Below are 15,126 nucleotides of genomic sequence, written 5' to 3'. Positions count from 1 at the left end.
TTTGCAGCTATGGCAGCTAGATTTAGGAGTGTGTCTATGGCAATGTTTGACCATTCTTCCAGAAGCGCATTTGTGAAGTCAGGCACTGATGTGAACGAGAAGACCTGGCTCGCAGTCTACGCTTTAATTCATTCCAAAGGTGTTCTATTGGGTTGAAGTCAGGACTTTGTGCAGGCCAGTCAAGTTCCTTCCCCCCAAACTCGCTCATCCTTGTCTTTATGGACCTTGCTTTGTGCACTGGTCCAAATCATTTGGTGGAGGGGGGATTATGGTGTGGGGTTGTTTTTCCAGGGGTTCGGCTTGGCCTCTTAGTTCCAGTGAAGGGAACGCTTAAGGCGTAAGCATAAAAAAACATTTTGAACAATTGAATGCTCCCAACTTTGTGGGAATAGTTTGGGATGGCCCCTTCCTGTTCCAACAATATTGTGCACCAGTGCACAAAGCAAGGTCCATAAAGACATTGATGAGCAAGTTTGGGGTGGAGGAACTTGACTGGCCTACACAGAATCCTGTCTTCAATCCGATAGAACACCTTTGGGATGAATTAAAGTGGAGACCGCAAGCCAGGCCTTCTCGTTCGCATCAGTGCCTAACCTCACAAATGTGCTTCTGAAAGAATGTCAAACATTCCCATAGGCACACTCCTAATCCTTGTGGATAGCCTTCCCAGAAAAGTTTAAGCTGTTATAGCTGCAAAGGTTAGGCCAACTCAGTATTGAACCCTACGTACTAAGACTTTTGGTAGTATAGTGTAGATATCTTTTTGGCAGATACAACAGCTTTTAAATATGTGTTTCTTCTGTACATTTAGTGGTTTGTCTGGTTTAGTCAACATTTAGTCACAGCTTCAACATATTTTTGGAGGAAACCCAGGTAGAACAGAATGTACAAACTCCAAAAGTGTTGTCTTTAGTGAGAATTTAGTTCAGGAACCAAGAATAGCAAGATAAGAGTTCTCATTACTTAGCCATATGATGCCTAGGCAGTTATAGGAGATGTAAAAATTGTTAGCAATAGGTTAAGCATTTTATAAAAAAAAAAAAAATAGGTATGAAAAGAATATAAAAATAATGTTACATTTATTGTATAATTTTACTGTTCTTTTCGGAATGCTAAATAAAACTTTCTTCTTTTTCACCTAGCCTTGGAGGATGAGTTTGATTTTGCTCTAGGAAAGCAAACAGCAGCATTTTTAAAGAAGTGTGTTTGCTATATCCGTAAAATCTCCAATATTGAAAAACACGTAAAAATCCCAGAGATGTCCAAATATACTGATGTCATTAAGGTTGACAACAAGCCGATGCGTGACCCAGAAGCCCTGGAGAAAATGATAAAACTCAGAGATGAATTTATTCCCACTATTGTGGCATCATCCAATCTTCGAGTTTACACCTCTGTAACACATTGTGATATGAAGCTGGGCTATTCACAAGAAGTAGAGAATCACTATGTAGAAGGACTGTGCAAACAATTCTATGAAGATATGATTGATATCATCCAGGCGACCGTTCAGCAAAGCTTTGAAACTGAGACTGATTCTTTGTATGATGAAATTCTACAGCACTTGTCCCTTTGTCGGACATACTCTACCTTCTATGAATACAGATGTGAAGCACTGAGCCTGGTTCATAAATACATACAGCCTTCCAAATCAGGACATACCAATCCTCTCATTGTATATGGAGGACCCTGCACTGGAAAAACACTACTATTAGCAGAAGTAGCAAAAAAGGTATTTATTTATATACACATTATATATTGTGTTCTAAATGATACAACCCATACTATGATCTGGCCAGCATTGTTAAAGTATATGTAAAGCTATTTTTTCCCTACTAGAGTACAAAAGAGTTACAAAAACCTATTAGAATATTTTTTGCTGTCCTTATTCAGCTGGGGAGATTTCTGTTCACTTCCTGTCCTGGGTACACAACAGGAATTAAGACAGAAGTGAGTGGAAGTGTCACCTTAGAGAGTTGTCATATGGACATGTGTCATCATTGAAGGATTTTCCCTCACTTAGTGTTCTGGTGACAACTCTTTCTGTCTCAGTGACAATTATTAAAAGGACAACAGAGGGGTGAATTTCCTCAGCAGGGTGTGTAACCCTTTGCCAATCCATCCAAAGCTATAAAAATGCCGTTACATACTGTATAAATACAAGTGCATGAATATCCAAAACTTAAAATTTAATTTTGGAGAGAGAGGGGAAGGGTTCACAATCCTGTTTTTATTGCTGGAAACAAAGAAAATCAGGTGTGGTTTCTAAACCATCTAGTCCATGTGAACAGAAAGGCTGGCAAACTATCTCCCTGTATAAATGGGATTTTGAAGGCTAGGGGGTAGTCTGTAGTAAACATACAAATACCAAATATAAAAAAAATATATACACTTTATTAAAGTGCGTTGACAATATATATATTAAAAACGTGATTAACAAACATGTAAAATACATATGCAGTGCTTCAAGGGTATATACCATGGAACGTATAAACAGAGAAAAATGTGACTGGATGAGTCCTACATGTTTCGCCAAGGCAAAAAGGCTCTCATATTGGCTTCTTCAGAGACCGAATAGTTAGGTCACACTGCTGTTTCTAGTTACATTTCATATATCACGCAGAGCATGCTGAACAGAGCAGGGTCCCATGGCAAAGGAGTATAGACAAGGGTGTTATCCCGATAGTCTGGACAACGGACGAAGGCCAGTGCCCAAGAACCAGGATACCCACACAGGCGGGCACTGGACCGAATCTATAATCCATGGAATGTGTCACTTTGGCCACAGAAATAAGGAGGATGTAGATGGTCAAAAAGGAGGTTTTCAATAACGTCCCTACTCTGTGGTCCGGTGTGTAGAGTTGATCCAGGGATGTGGCTTTGGGTGGCTGTCGTTTAGAGCCAACATTTCAGTTCATTCCTGTTTTTATTGCTGTCCCCACTATGCAGATTCAATTTCTCTATTGTTCCTTGCAACCATTATCACAAAGACAGTTATATATAAAATGATGGTGAAATTTAAATAAAATACAGTTGTTACCAGAACAAAAATTGAGGGGAAATGCCCAATTGGAGACATCTGTTCTGGCAACAGCTAAGAGGGAATTTCCCTTCACTTTTTTTTGTGTCTCTGGGACAATGAAGGAAAATATTTCTAGTGTAGAGCCACCCCAATCCCCCCCCCCCATCCCCCCCGGGGAGCCGCTGGATATAATGGGGTTGAATTAATAAAGGTAAATACACTGTGCACTTTGCAAGTGCACTCTGCTAGTGTAGTTGCTACAGCGCTTAGTAACTGAGCTTAGCAACTGTATAGGAAGCCTATGCTTAGTACCCAGAGTAAAAAAGGCCAATTATCACAATTAAACAGCGCATTCCTTACTGGCCAGTGGAGGATGAGATAAGCATGTTGGTCAACAGTGGTAGGGCCCTTTTAGAAATACAGTCTCAATAGGATAGAAAGTCAGCTTGTTGAAGTTTGAGCTCTTATCAGTCCCACGCTCACTCCCAGAATGCATTCACACAGACTCAGTCCAGTATAACTTTAGCCATTAGCAGGAGGAGGATCTCTCAGGCAGTCCAGTCACAGAAGGGGTTCATGAATGCCTCACACCATCCCAGGGAGTAGACTCGCAATTCTCAAAGTTCTGAACTGCTGCTTGTCCCTTGGCTTCCTAAAAGTGTCCTTGGGTGACAGCCACTCACAACAAAGTCCTCGGCACACCCATTTACTGTATTTTACAGTGAAATTCCAAATGAACTTGGGGCTAGATCTCCAATGGTGGGGTACCCTGCAGATAGGCAGCTCAGTCCCGGCACACTCCTGCACCCGCTCATCATGTGTGTGTCCTCACGCCTCTACCTCGTCCAACTCCTCCTCCTCTCTTCTTAGACAGAAGTTGACACTGTCTTAATGGCTGCCTCCAGTGGTCTCCTTAAATATGGTCTCTATTATTGAATGTTCAAATGATGGTCTTCCTTAAAATGGCTGCTGCATTTTTATACAAACAACTGTTTACCTTAAACTCGGTCAATTCCACAGAAGAATAATGCGGCAACAACAGAAGGAAAAACATATGTCCGCCGCAACTATAGTCCTGGCTACACTCGTTTAGAGTGACATACGTTGGCCTTCACTGTAATGTATGGAGAATATTATGTATTTTTGAGAGACACAACGACTGCGTATTTTCACTAAGCTATAGGAAAGCTATAGAAAAATTCCCTTGCAAAGCAAAAAGCCTATTTTGAGATTAACTAATTCATCTAAACTGAATGAAATGCAATTAAGATCAGGCAGATTTAATAATGACCATTCACTAAGAGGACCTGTCTGTTCTCCCTTTGTTCCTGTAACAATTCTGAATTATTATTATGTAATGTTAGCTATTTTTTTAAACTGATAGGTGGCAGATGTAATTACATCCATACTGTAACTGTAGCAAAAAGAAAAAATATCTCAAGCCTAAATATTAAGAACAATGTAAAAGCACCTGCATCCCAAAGTATTGTATAGAGATCAATTATGGACTAGGGGCAAACTAGAGGGGGATTTTCGTGGTACTGTTCCCAGACAGATAATCAGACCATAAGAAGTATATAAAAATGTATCAAAATTTTTTTACATACAAGAGTAAAAGAACATTTCTACAAAAAACAGGACTTATAACAGGCACATTGTGAGAGTATAAAACTGCATGGAGGGAAATTGTATCCTCTAAAAAGGGGGGTCCTCCCGGTGTAAATGTATTATATATTATATATTATATATTCTCAAAAGTTCCCGACATGTTTTGCGGAAAACCGCTTCCTCAGGGAGATAAGAGAATACTAAGAAAAAACAAAAACATATAATAGAAAGTACAAAAATATGTGCACAATTGTAGATAAAGCAAAAAATAACAGTTAAATTATAAGACCAAGGGATAATATAAATCCTAATGATAATTAGATAGCAGTGTTACCTTGCATATAATCCAGCACTCACCCAGCCAGTGTAGATAGGCAGCAAGGCAACGCCTACCGGGTGGGCATGGAGGCAGTCATATAGAGGGGCACAGAAGCTCCACTGAGACTATACTAGGCAATGATAATAAAGATAATTATAATAAATGTAAACAAAATGTGTACAAAAAAAGGAGAAGGGTATAGCAACCTACCAAAATGAACCAGGTGAAAAATTACAAAATCACTGGGCATAGAACGACAGAATGGGTAACTCGGTTGGATAAACCTCCCCAGAGAGACCAGATGACGTATGGTTTATATGATTTGGAAACAGTTCCCACTATTCATCAGATTACTGAGCGTTCCTCAAAAGTGGAAGCCCATGGACCAAATTTGATAATCAGGGCCAGGTAAACAGAAGTCTTCCAAAATAGACAGGGTAATCTGCAAAGGCCAAAAAGAGAGACCAAGTAATACTGGATAGAGCCCCAGTGTATGTATCTATTATAATCAATGGGTAAGTCAAAGCTGGATTGAATGAACCAATAGTGGGGGATGAGGGGTGACATACCCTGTCTGTCAGCATCCAGTAATATGTCCATCCACGTCTACCGCCAAGTGCAGAGTGTGCTTGGGAGCCGCTCCCCCATAAGCTGCCTCAACCGAGCACCACCCATGCGGTCCAGCCAACGAAACATGACACCGCAAGGTCCGATGTTCGAGCGTGCATGCGCCAACTCGGCACATGCGGGTTGCCACTTGTGAGGACGATAGGAGACCGGGTGGCAGAAGGGGATCCTGCAATGGCGGGAGCCGCCAACCAAGTGCCTATAAACTGTACTGGAGGGCACAGGGTGGTCTAACAAAATGGCCCAACAACAAGGGAGGGGGGGAGCGGAAACCCATTATACCACCACCGACAAAAGTCACATGCCCGCCCTAATAGGAATGCCCAAAGCGCCATCTACTGGGCAAAGGGAGAGGAACATGCATAGAGCAACACTGCTAGAGAAAAACACATATAGCAAAGACAACGTAAACAACAATAAATGTAACATACCTGTGAAGTAATCAAGAAATCAATATAATCAACACATAAAGAAACAAGTTAGATATATAGCCAGCATAAAAGATAAACTAATTCCAATTAGCAAACTGAAACGTTATCTCAAAAAGCATGTACATCACAATATATGACATACAATGGTGCATACAATTACTAATACAGAGAGATTTGCTTGTTCAGGAGCCCAACATGATGAAAAACAGGAGACAGGTGACAGAAAACCAAGGCCTAAACAGGTCACAAAAAAGATTTAAAGGTATGCGCTTCATTAAGACCTGGAGGTTGAAGTGCATTAAGGCGTTCTATCCATAAGGTTTCGCGTTGGAGGATACGTCGATCCCAGTCACCGCCTCTGGGATCTGGGAGAATAACCTCCAAAGGAGACTGCAGTATTATCAAACCTATGGTGTAAACCAATGTGTCTGGTCACAGGTGTTAATATTTTTAAATTTCCAGAATAATAAAGATGGTCGCCAATTCTTCTTCCAAATTGGCGTATAGTTTTGCCTACATAGAAGGCTTGACATATACATGTCATTAGGTAGATAACGCCCTGAGTGGTGCAATTGGCGTGGGTGTGCAATCTGTGATATTGAGCATTGGGAAGAATCGTAACAGGGCCTTCAGTTACCCATGGACAGCGTGGGCATTGCCCATAACGAAAAGTTCCAAAAGGCAGATGGGGTACTACAGAATCAGAAAAGTAAGAACTCGTCTGAAAACCAGTTTAGGAGTTTCCCTGACATATTTGGAGAGTGTGTAGTCTGTTGTCAAAAGATGTCAGTGTCTGGACAAAATAGAACGTAATTCTGGAGCATTAGTTGAATATTTTGTGACAAATTTCACAGTGGAATTATCCTTAGGGGTTTTTAATTTATAGAGGAGTGATTCTCTTGACACATTTTTGACCTTATTGTAAGATTTTCTAAGTATGGATCGAGAATAACCATGTGCTAAGAGCCAGTCTTGTAATTGATTTGCCTCTGTTCGGAAATCCTCATCTCTTCTCTAGTACAATTTCTACGAATACGCAAGTATTGAGCATATGGGATGCTTTTAATAAGAGGTGCTGGATGTAAACTCGAGGCATGTAATAAGGTATTACCCGCATTGGGTTTCCAATATAGATTGTGATCCGGCCAACAGGCTCAAGCATAATTTTGATGTCAAGGAAGGGGATTCTATCTCTACTCACAGCATGTGTAAACTTAAGGTTGTGATCATTAAAATTGAGTGCTTGTAAGAAAATATGCAACTCAACTTCAGAACCAGTCCAAATAATCAACAGGTCGTCTATATAGTGGAACCAACATAGGGCATGTGTGAGCCAGTTTGAAAATCTGTTCTCTGAAAAAATGAATCTTTCCTAGCTTCCCAGATAGAGATTAGCGTATGAGGGCGTGCAACACATCCCCATCGCAACACCCTGTTTGTAGATACACTGTAACCATAATTGTAAAAAAATTCCTCATAAGGACAAACCTTAACAGGTTGATCTATCTTGCTCCATTAGGAACCACGCCACAGCCCGGATGCCCTGCTCGTGCGGGATACTCGAGTACAGGGCCTCAATGTCGATCTCAAAGAGGAGGGCATCTGGGGGGGCATGTATATCCTCGATGTGTCGGAGTAAGTCCGATGTATCTTGGATGTAAGATGGTAGAGGCATAACGTGGGGAAGCAGAAACGAATCAATGAATCTGCTAGCATGTTCCGTGAGAGATCCAATTCCGGAGACAATGGGTCATCCTGGAGGGTTTTGAAGATTTTTATGCACCTTTGGCAACGTATAAAAAAAGAGGGTCCTAGAAAACGTAACGTTATCTTTATTGATAACGCCAGATAGATAAGCCGTCGCACATGGGTTATGAAATTAATTTTCAAATGAAGTGACCAGAGTGGAATCAATAGGGGAATACCAAGAATGATTATTCAAAACCCTGAGGCACATATTTTGGTGCTGAATGAGTGTCATGAGCACAATATTACCTCCTTTATTGAAGAGTTTAATAACTAAATTAGAGTTAGATTGAAGTTGTTGCAGCGCTATGTTCTGTGATATAGTCTGGTTCGTAACAGAAGAATGCCAATGAGTATGCTTCAGATCTTGGACAGTCTGGTACACAAATGACCAGACATTGGGGCATAATGATAATCTGAGAAATTTCACGATTTGGGTTTAAACAAAGCTTTACATGATTTAGAAACAGAGGATGGGGGCAGGAGAATTGGAGTATCTTCCGATTCAACTGCCCTTTCATCATAGAGGAGCATTAGATCTCTAAGTGCTCTAAATTATTCCATAGAAAAGTGTTTAGCTTGTTCATTCAAATCCAGTTCTAGTTTTTCTGTTTATGTTCTTGGTCAAACATAAATTTAAACGTTAAATTATGTGCAAACAAATAAACATCTTTTATCGTGTCAAATGTGTCTATTGTGTGAGCGGGACAAAAGCCCAGTCCAAGCTGTAACACTGATATTTGCTCCTTTGTGAGCTCAAAGGGAGTGAGATTTATGATGTCTAAGCCTGTAGTGTCAGGGGAAGTTAGGAGTGTAGGGTTTGTGACATGTAGGTTTTGAGATTGCTTTGTTTGGTGACCTTGGGTATTGTACCCAACTGAATCTCTAAAAAACCATCATCAGGTTGAATAGTAGATCTCTGAGTAGTACCCAAATTAGTACTTTTAGTGACTATCTTTTGAAGAATAGGCATAAGACTAAGTGCCCCAGGAGTGTTTCCTGGTTTAGGAGTTTGTTGTGGACGTCTTTTTGTGTTAGGGTCATTGGGAGAATACCCACCACCATAACAAGTGCAATTTTGTGAACGAGTGCGTGATGAAGGAAATCCGGAAGAATGTATAGGTGTCTGTGAAGGAAAAGAAACAGAATTGGATGAGTCAGATTCAGTTAATTCATAAGTTTGAGAACAGGACGGATTGGGTACTTGTCTTAATCTATTTTTAATAGATGATTGAGAATTGGTTGTCCATCTATAGGCATAACCGCCCAGAAAGGCCAATCTATCTCTGTTGAATTTAGATTGTTTTTTAGCAATAATGTCTTTGTTGGTGGTTTCCAACATATTCTTAATTTCCTGCCATTTAGTGGGGAAATCCGGATGCTCAAAAACATGATGGTACAAATTGTAATTATATCTATGAAATAAATAATATGAATAGTAAGGAAGAGGAAGGGCACTGGCACCAGTATCCTACAGGCAGAATTTTGCATAGCAATGAACTAGTGAGGAGTGGAAGTACCCCTTTACCAGTTCAGTTTATTGGTCATTAAAACCTAGTCAGATTGCAGATCCAAATTGTTTGAGTTGTGGGCAACAGACTTTGTCATATCTGTTCACCTCAGGGTTTCTTTGAATGGGTCTTCATTTTTTGTTTTTAAAGTTTTTTGTTTCTTTAAACCTGGTTACTTTTTTCTTTTTTTTCCAACCTGTACCTTTTTACACATAAGTAAGTGCGTGAATAGGATTTTGCTTAATACAAATTATTTTAAGAGCACCAATAATTTATGCAGCATTTTACATATATTGTACATTTACTTCAGTCCCTGCCCTTAAGGAACTTTTAGTCTAAGGTCCCTACTTCACATGAAAACATACAAGTACTAGGGCCTATTTAGACAGGGGCCATTTACCGTACCAACATGTCTTTAAAGTGTGGGAGGAAACCAACACAAGCACAGGGAGAACTTGAAAACTCCTTGTAAGCAGTTTCATGGTTGGGGTTCAAACCAGTGGCCCTATTACTGCAAGCCAAGAGTGCTAATCACTTATCAGTCACCTTTCTCTGATTAAAAAGCATACACAGTATGAAAGTATATTTCTTAGGATGAATGTTCTCTGATGGAAACTGGTATTATAAACTGTATTTAAATAATTAAATAACTGCTCCGTTCTACAAACTTAATTTAAAGTGATTGTAAAATCTAAGGTTTATACTTACTTGCTCTGTGCAATGGTATTATACCGAGCCAGCAATTTTGACTCCTAGCAATTTTGACTCCTTCTCTTCTGTGTTTGCCCCCTAGCAAGCCTATTACTATGAGGGCAGATGTGTGGGCTTGCTCCCCAGCCAGGCTGTTTGTGTCAATAGACTCAGCCACGCCCTTCACATTCTGCTCACTGGATTTGACTGACAGCAGCAGGAGCCAATGGCTCCCACTGTTCTCAGCAAAGCCTGTTAGACCAGAAAGAGGGGGAGAGAATACCTGCAGCCAGGCACAGTGCTGGATCCATACAGGAGTCAGTTAGGTGTTGGGTGGCGGTGGGGGGGGGGGAACAAACAGTGTTAGGTTCTTTCCATAATGCAGAGAATGCATTAAGGTAAAACAATAAAAACCTTTAGACTTTAGAAGCACTTTGAAGTCCAATGAGCTCACATTTAATACATAAAAGAGAAACTTTGTAACTTTGACTTTTGTTTGTATTACAGGCCTTTTCATGGCTTCAAGATGAAATTGGAACAGATTCAGATCCAGTGGTCATTGTAAGATTCCTGGGATCCACTGGAATGAGCTCTGAATTAAATGGTTTACTGCAAAGCCTTTGTGAACAACTTGCAGCAAATTACCGATGTTTACTGCAGAGCATTCCAAAAAAAATCCTGGACCTTCGGGAACTATTTTTAAACTTGCTGAATGAGTCTTCATTTCATAAACCCCTTGTTCTTGTGCTGGATAGTCTTGAGCAACTTTCAGACAGTGAAGATGCCAGAAAACTTTGGTGGCTTCCTATTCACCTTCCTCGCACAGTTCGTATAATCATATCAACACTGCCAAACAAGTATGGAATGCTCCAAAAACTAAGGTGCCTTATACACAATGAAGACAATTATGTAGAACTTATTCCACGGGATCGAAAAATGTGCAGCCAAATACTTAAACATCAGCTCCTGAGGGTTAAAAGGAAGGTAACATCAGGTCAGCAAATTTACGTCAATGAAGCTTTCTCTAGGTGCACTTTGCCAATGTTTGTCAACCTGACTTTCAGAGAGGTCCGAAACTGGAGATCACATAAAGATGTTGATGACTCAACTCTTTGTGTGACTGTACATGAGAACATAGAACAGTTATTCTGCTCATTGGAGAACAAGTGTGGACTACGATTGGTGTCAAGGGCACTTGGGTACATTACAATGGCCAAAACAGGTCTTAGTGAGGTAGAGCTGGAAGATATTTTAGCTCTTGATAACAGTGTGATGAATGAGTTATTAGCCAATGGGAAACCATTGAACCCTCTAAGGGTACCGTATAAAATTATTGCACAAATCAGAGAGGATCTTACCGGCTATTTGGTAGAGAGACATGTAAGGAATGTTACACTTTTGGTTTGGTCAAACAGACACCTTCATCTTATTGCCCAGAAATTGTATCTTAATAATGATGATGATTTGCAGGAGATGCATGCCAATGTGGCAGAATACTTCTTAGGTGTATGGTCAGGAGGAAGTAAAAAAGCCTTTTACAGTGAGCATCAATATTTTGAAAATTGCATTCAAAATGAACATAGTGGCATACACAATGATGGAAAACATTATCCTGATGAAAATGAATTTGACAGGCAGGCTCCAGAACAGCCCTGGGCATTTCAGTGCAATCCTTTACAGCCTGATATATTTTTTGTGAATCACAGAAAAATGACAGAACTTTTGCATCATTTGACAAGATGTGGTATGACAGATGAAATGATGTCTGGGATTACAATGAACTTTAGTTGGCTGTACACAATGATCAAAATTGGTCAGTTTGAAAAGGCACTAGGTGATATTGAAATAGCATACAATTGCTCACAAGAAAAAGAGCTGAAGTTTCTTGCAAGTACCCTTCAAAGCATTAAAAACAAAGTTCTTAAAAATCCAGGGTCCCTTTCAGCTGAGTTACAGCAAATACTTCTTCCAGTTGTGAGTTCTTTGCCTAAATTTCGAAACCTTCTTTTAGAATGTGACAAAGATGGACCAAAATACTGTTCAATTGTCCCACTCCATTCTTCCATGGATGTTACCTACACCCCTGAAAGAATTTCACTATCATCTAGCTCACTGCACATCACTGAGATCCTCCCAACATACAGTCCAAATATTATTATCTCTGCACTTGAGAATGGAACAATAAGTACCTGGGATGTTGAATCAAGACAACTTTTAAGGCAAATCACCACTACCCAGTTTGTAATTATGGGGATGAAGCTTACAGCAGATGAAAAATTTCTTGTTGTATCCACAGCAAAGAACACCCTACTAATTTATGATAACCTAAACTCTTGCCTTTTATATGAAGTTGAAATTAAAGGTTCAAAGGGAGTTGGAGGGGGTCCAAACCTTATAAATGGGTTTACATTGTCACATACGCACGCACTGGCCTGGTTGGAAGCAAGCAAAGATGTTAATGTTATAGATTTACTTTATGGCTGGCCACTTTACAATTTCCATTGCTGGTATGAGGTAACCTGCATTCAGTGTTCTTCAGATGGAATGTATGCATTTTGTGGACAATACCTCAATACTACCACAATATTTCATTTGGGTACTGGTGAGAAACTGTCAACTGTTACATCTGAATTTTCTGGAGGGTTTGTGAAATACATTCTCGTTCTTGATTCAAATCAAGAAGCAGTCATGATTGACAATGAAGGGAGCCTCTCTGTGTGGAACACAGAGGAAATGACCAATCCTCAAGTAACTGAAGAATTTGATTGTACCAAGGGGGACAGTGATGTCATCAGCACTGAGTTATCTGAAGACCAAAGTGCAATTCTTATCTGTAAAGCATTAAGTATTGAACTTTTGGATACACGCATGTGGAAAATTTCTGAAAAATTTCGGGCAAAGCGCAATGAGAAATTTATTTCAGCTGCCCTGTCCAGAAATTCTGACTGTATAATTGCTTCCATGGAAAATACCTCATCTATATTTGTATGGAGACGAGACACTGGGCAATGCATGGCAAGTTTACAAGAAATCTCAGGGAACATTGTCAAATTAGTGAAATCAAGCCATCACAATTTACTCCTGTCCTTGTCTGTTAGTGGTGTGCTTTCCATTTGGGATATTGATATCTTAACGGCAATGTCCAATATTGACAAGACAGGTAGAGCTGTCCATACGGCTTTGTTGTCTGGCAGAGGAGATTACATTTACTCACTCGATGGATCTGATTATGTCCACAAATGGAATTTTAACACCGGTTATATTGAATCTGCCTTTAAGCATGAGGGGAATGTGGAAAATTGTGTGCTCACAGCCACTGGTGATTTGCTGGTCACCTCAGATGACAAATGTAACCAATATGTTTGGCATACTGGCACTGGGGAAAATCTTTTCAGAATTAGTGGTCAAAGAATATCTCAGCTGTTGATAACACATAATGATCAATTTATAGTGTCTCTTTGTGAGCAAAATGCATCTAGAGTATGGAGGCTTGCAACAGGCCATAAAGTCTGTAATATCTTAGCTGCCTTAAAGAATGCACTTATAACTACTGCAAACACATTTATGATTGGTATGACCAAGAACAAGCTTCTGGCTGTAAGTTTATGGACAGGAAGCATAACTAAAAAGTACTGTTGTGATGATGGGTCAACAATTGTAAACTTCAGACTGATTCCAGACTGCCCAGATTTTGTTGTGTTCATGACATCAACTGAAACTGTGAGCATCTGGAGCCTGGCTGAGGAGGCAGTTTGTAGAAGGGTGCAGCTTCCATGCAACTTTTTGAAAAATCTGAATGATTTTGAAATCTCTCCAAATGGGAAGCTTGGGATTGTCACTCATGGTGATGAAAAGTTCAATGTTCTCGATTTGCATAGTGGAAAGCTCAGAGTGGTGCATGCATCAGGTGTTATTTGGAAACAAAGCTTGTCTTGTGATGGGCGTTACCTTGTCTACATTTGCTTCCGCAATGGGGAGGATGATGAGGACAATTCAGTTTCAAGTTTAATAGTGATGAGACTTGCGGATGGAAAGAGCATTGGTGCTTGTTCATTATATAAAACTCCAACTTTTCTTGCACTTTCACAGCGGCATCTCAATATCGTTGTAGGATTTGATGACGGGAGTATTGGCACTTACACAGTAGTGGACCGAGTCGATGCCACATTGAAAATAAAAATTGCAACTTCCAACAGTCGTCAGATTTTCAGTAACAAATCACATATTTTCAGGCCCAAGTGCAATAATTACATATACAAAATGGCACCTGACTGCTTATGGAGAGAATCCACTGAAGTATTCGCCAGAGACAGCCCCATCACAGTGTCAGATGCTGGCGAAGGAACAGAGACAACTCCAACCAAAAAACATAATTTTTGTTATGAGAAAATGTGCTCTGCTATTGACTGTAGAGGACAGAGCTTTGCGGCAAACAACTAAGACCACCAAATCATGGATGCTTACAAAGAGGTTTACACACCATTCTGATCTTAAATTACATGTATTAATTAAATGTCCATGACAATTCAGGCATCACTGTTTAAAAACAAAAATATCCAGCAAAATATAGCAAAAACTCTGTTGTCAGATATGTCATGTTAAATTATATATATATATATATATATATATATATATATATATATATATATATATATATATATTTCAGGCACTGAAAATTATTGAGGCACTGTTAAAATTATTAAGCTTAATGCTCTTATTGTTTTCCTGTTGTAAAGCTATAATTTATATAAGCTATAAAAATAAAGAAGCTGTAAGGCATAACCATGCCACGAATGCAAAGTCATGGACTCAACATCATATGCTGCAGCTAAAAATGCCCACGAATATTGAATATTACTTGCCAGTAAACACACAATACATGCAACTTTTGCAGAATCAGTTGGCCCTTCTGTTGAGAGGTAGGAGCCAATTTTCATGCAGTACCTTATACTTCCCTCTAACAGTGAAAGCAAACAGTGCAGCATTACGTACATACATATGTTCATAGGATGCATATGTAATTGTTTAGGGAACTATTGATAAAAGCTGTGATCTACTGTCAATCAGTTATTTTCTATCAAAAGTCTGTGACCAACCTAAAACTGGTCATACAGGGCTAGGTGGGCATCATTGACAGGTTGAAATGACCAATGTTTTCCAGCCACCAGAATT

General features: G+C 39.7%; 1 protein-coding gene across 1 annotated transcript in view; it reads left to right on the top strand.

Moving 5' to 3' along the window:
* The window catches only part of NWD2 (NACHT and WD repeat domain containing 2), a 673,505-nt gene extending 658,938 nt beyond the window's left edge, over positions 1-14,567 (top strand). Inside the window, exons 7-8 of the mRNA XM_082251457.1 lie at positions 1,143-1,732; positions 10,462-14,567. Of these exons, the coding sequence (XP_082107583.1) occupies positions 1,143-1,732; positions 10,462-14,394 (4,523 nt within the window). The 3' untranslated portion in view covers positions 14,395-14,567. The remainder of the gene's footprint in view (positions 1-1,142; positions 1,733-10,461) is intronic.
* The last annotated feature ends 559 nt before the right edge of the window (positions 14,568-15,126 follow it).

The sequence above is a fragment of the Pelophylax lessonae genome (genome assembly GCF_965119305.1).
Source record: "Pelophylax lessonae genome assembly, chromosome: 1".
Lineage (NCBI taxonomy): Eukaryota > Metazoa > Chordata > Amphibia > Anura > Ranidae > Pelophylax > Pelophylax lessonae.
The sequence above is the reverse complement of the archived record's forward strand: the minus strand, read 5'-3'. Positions and strand labels throughout refer to the sequence as shown.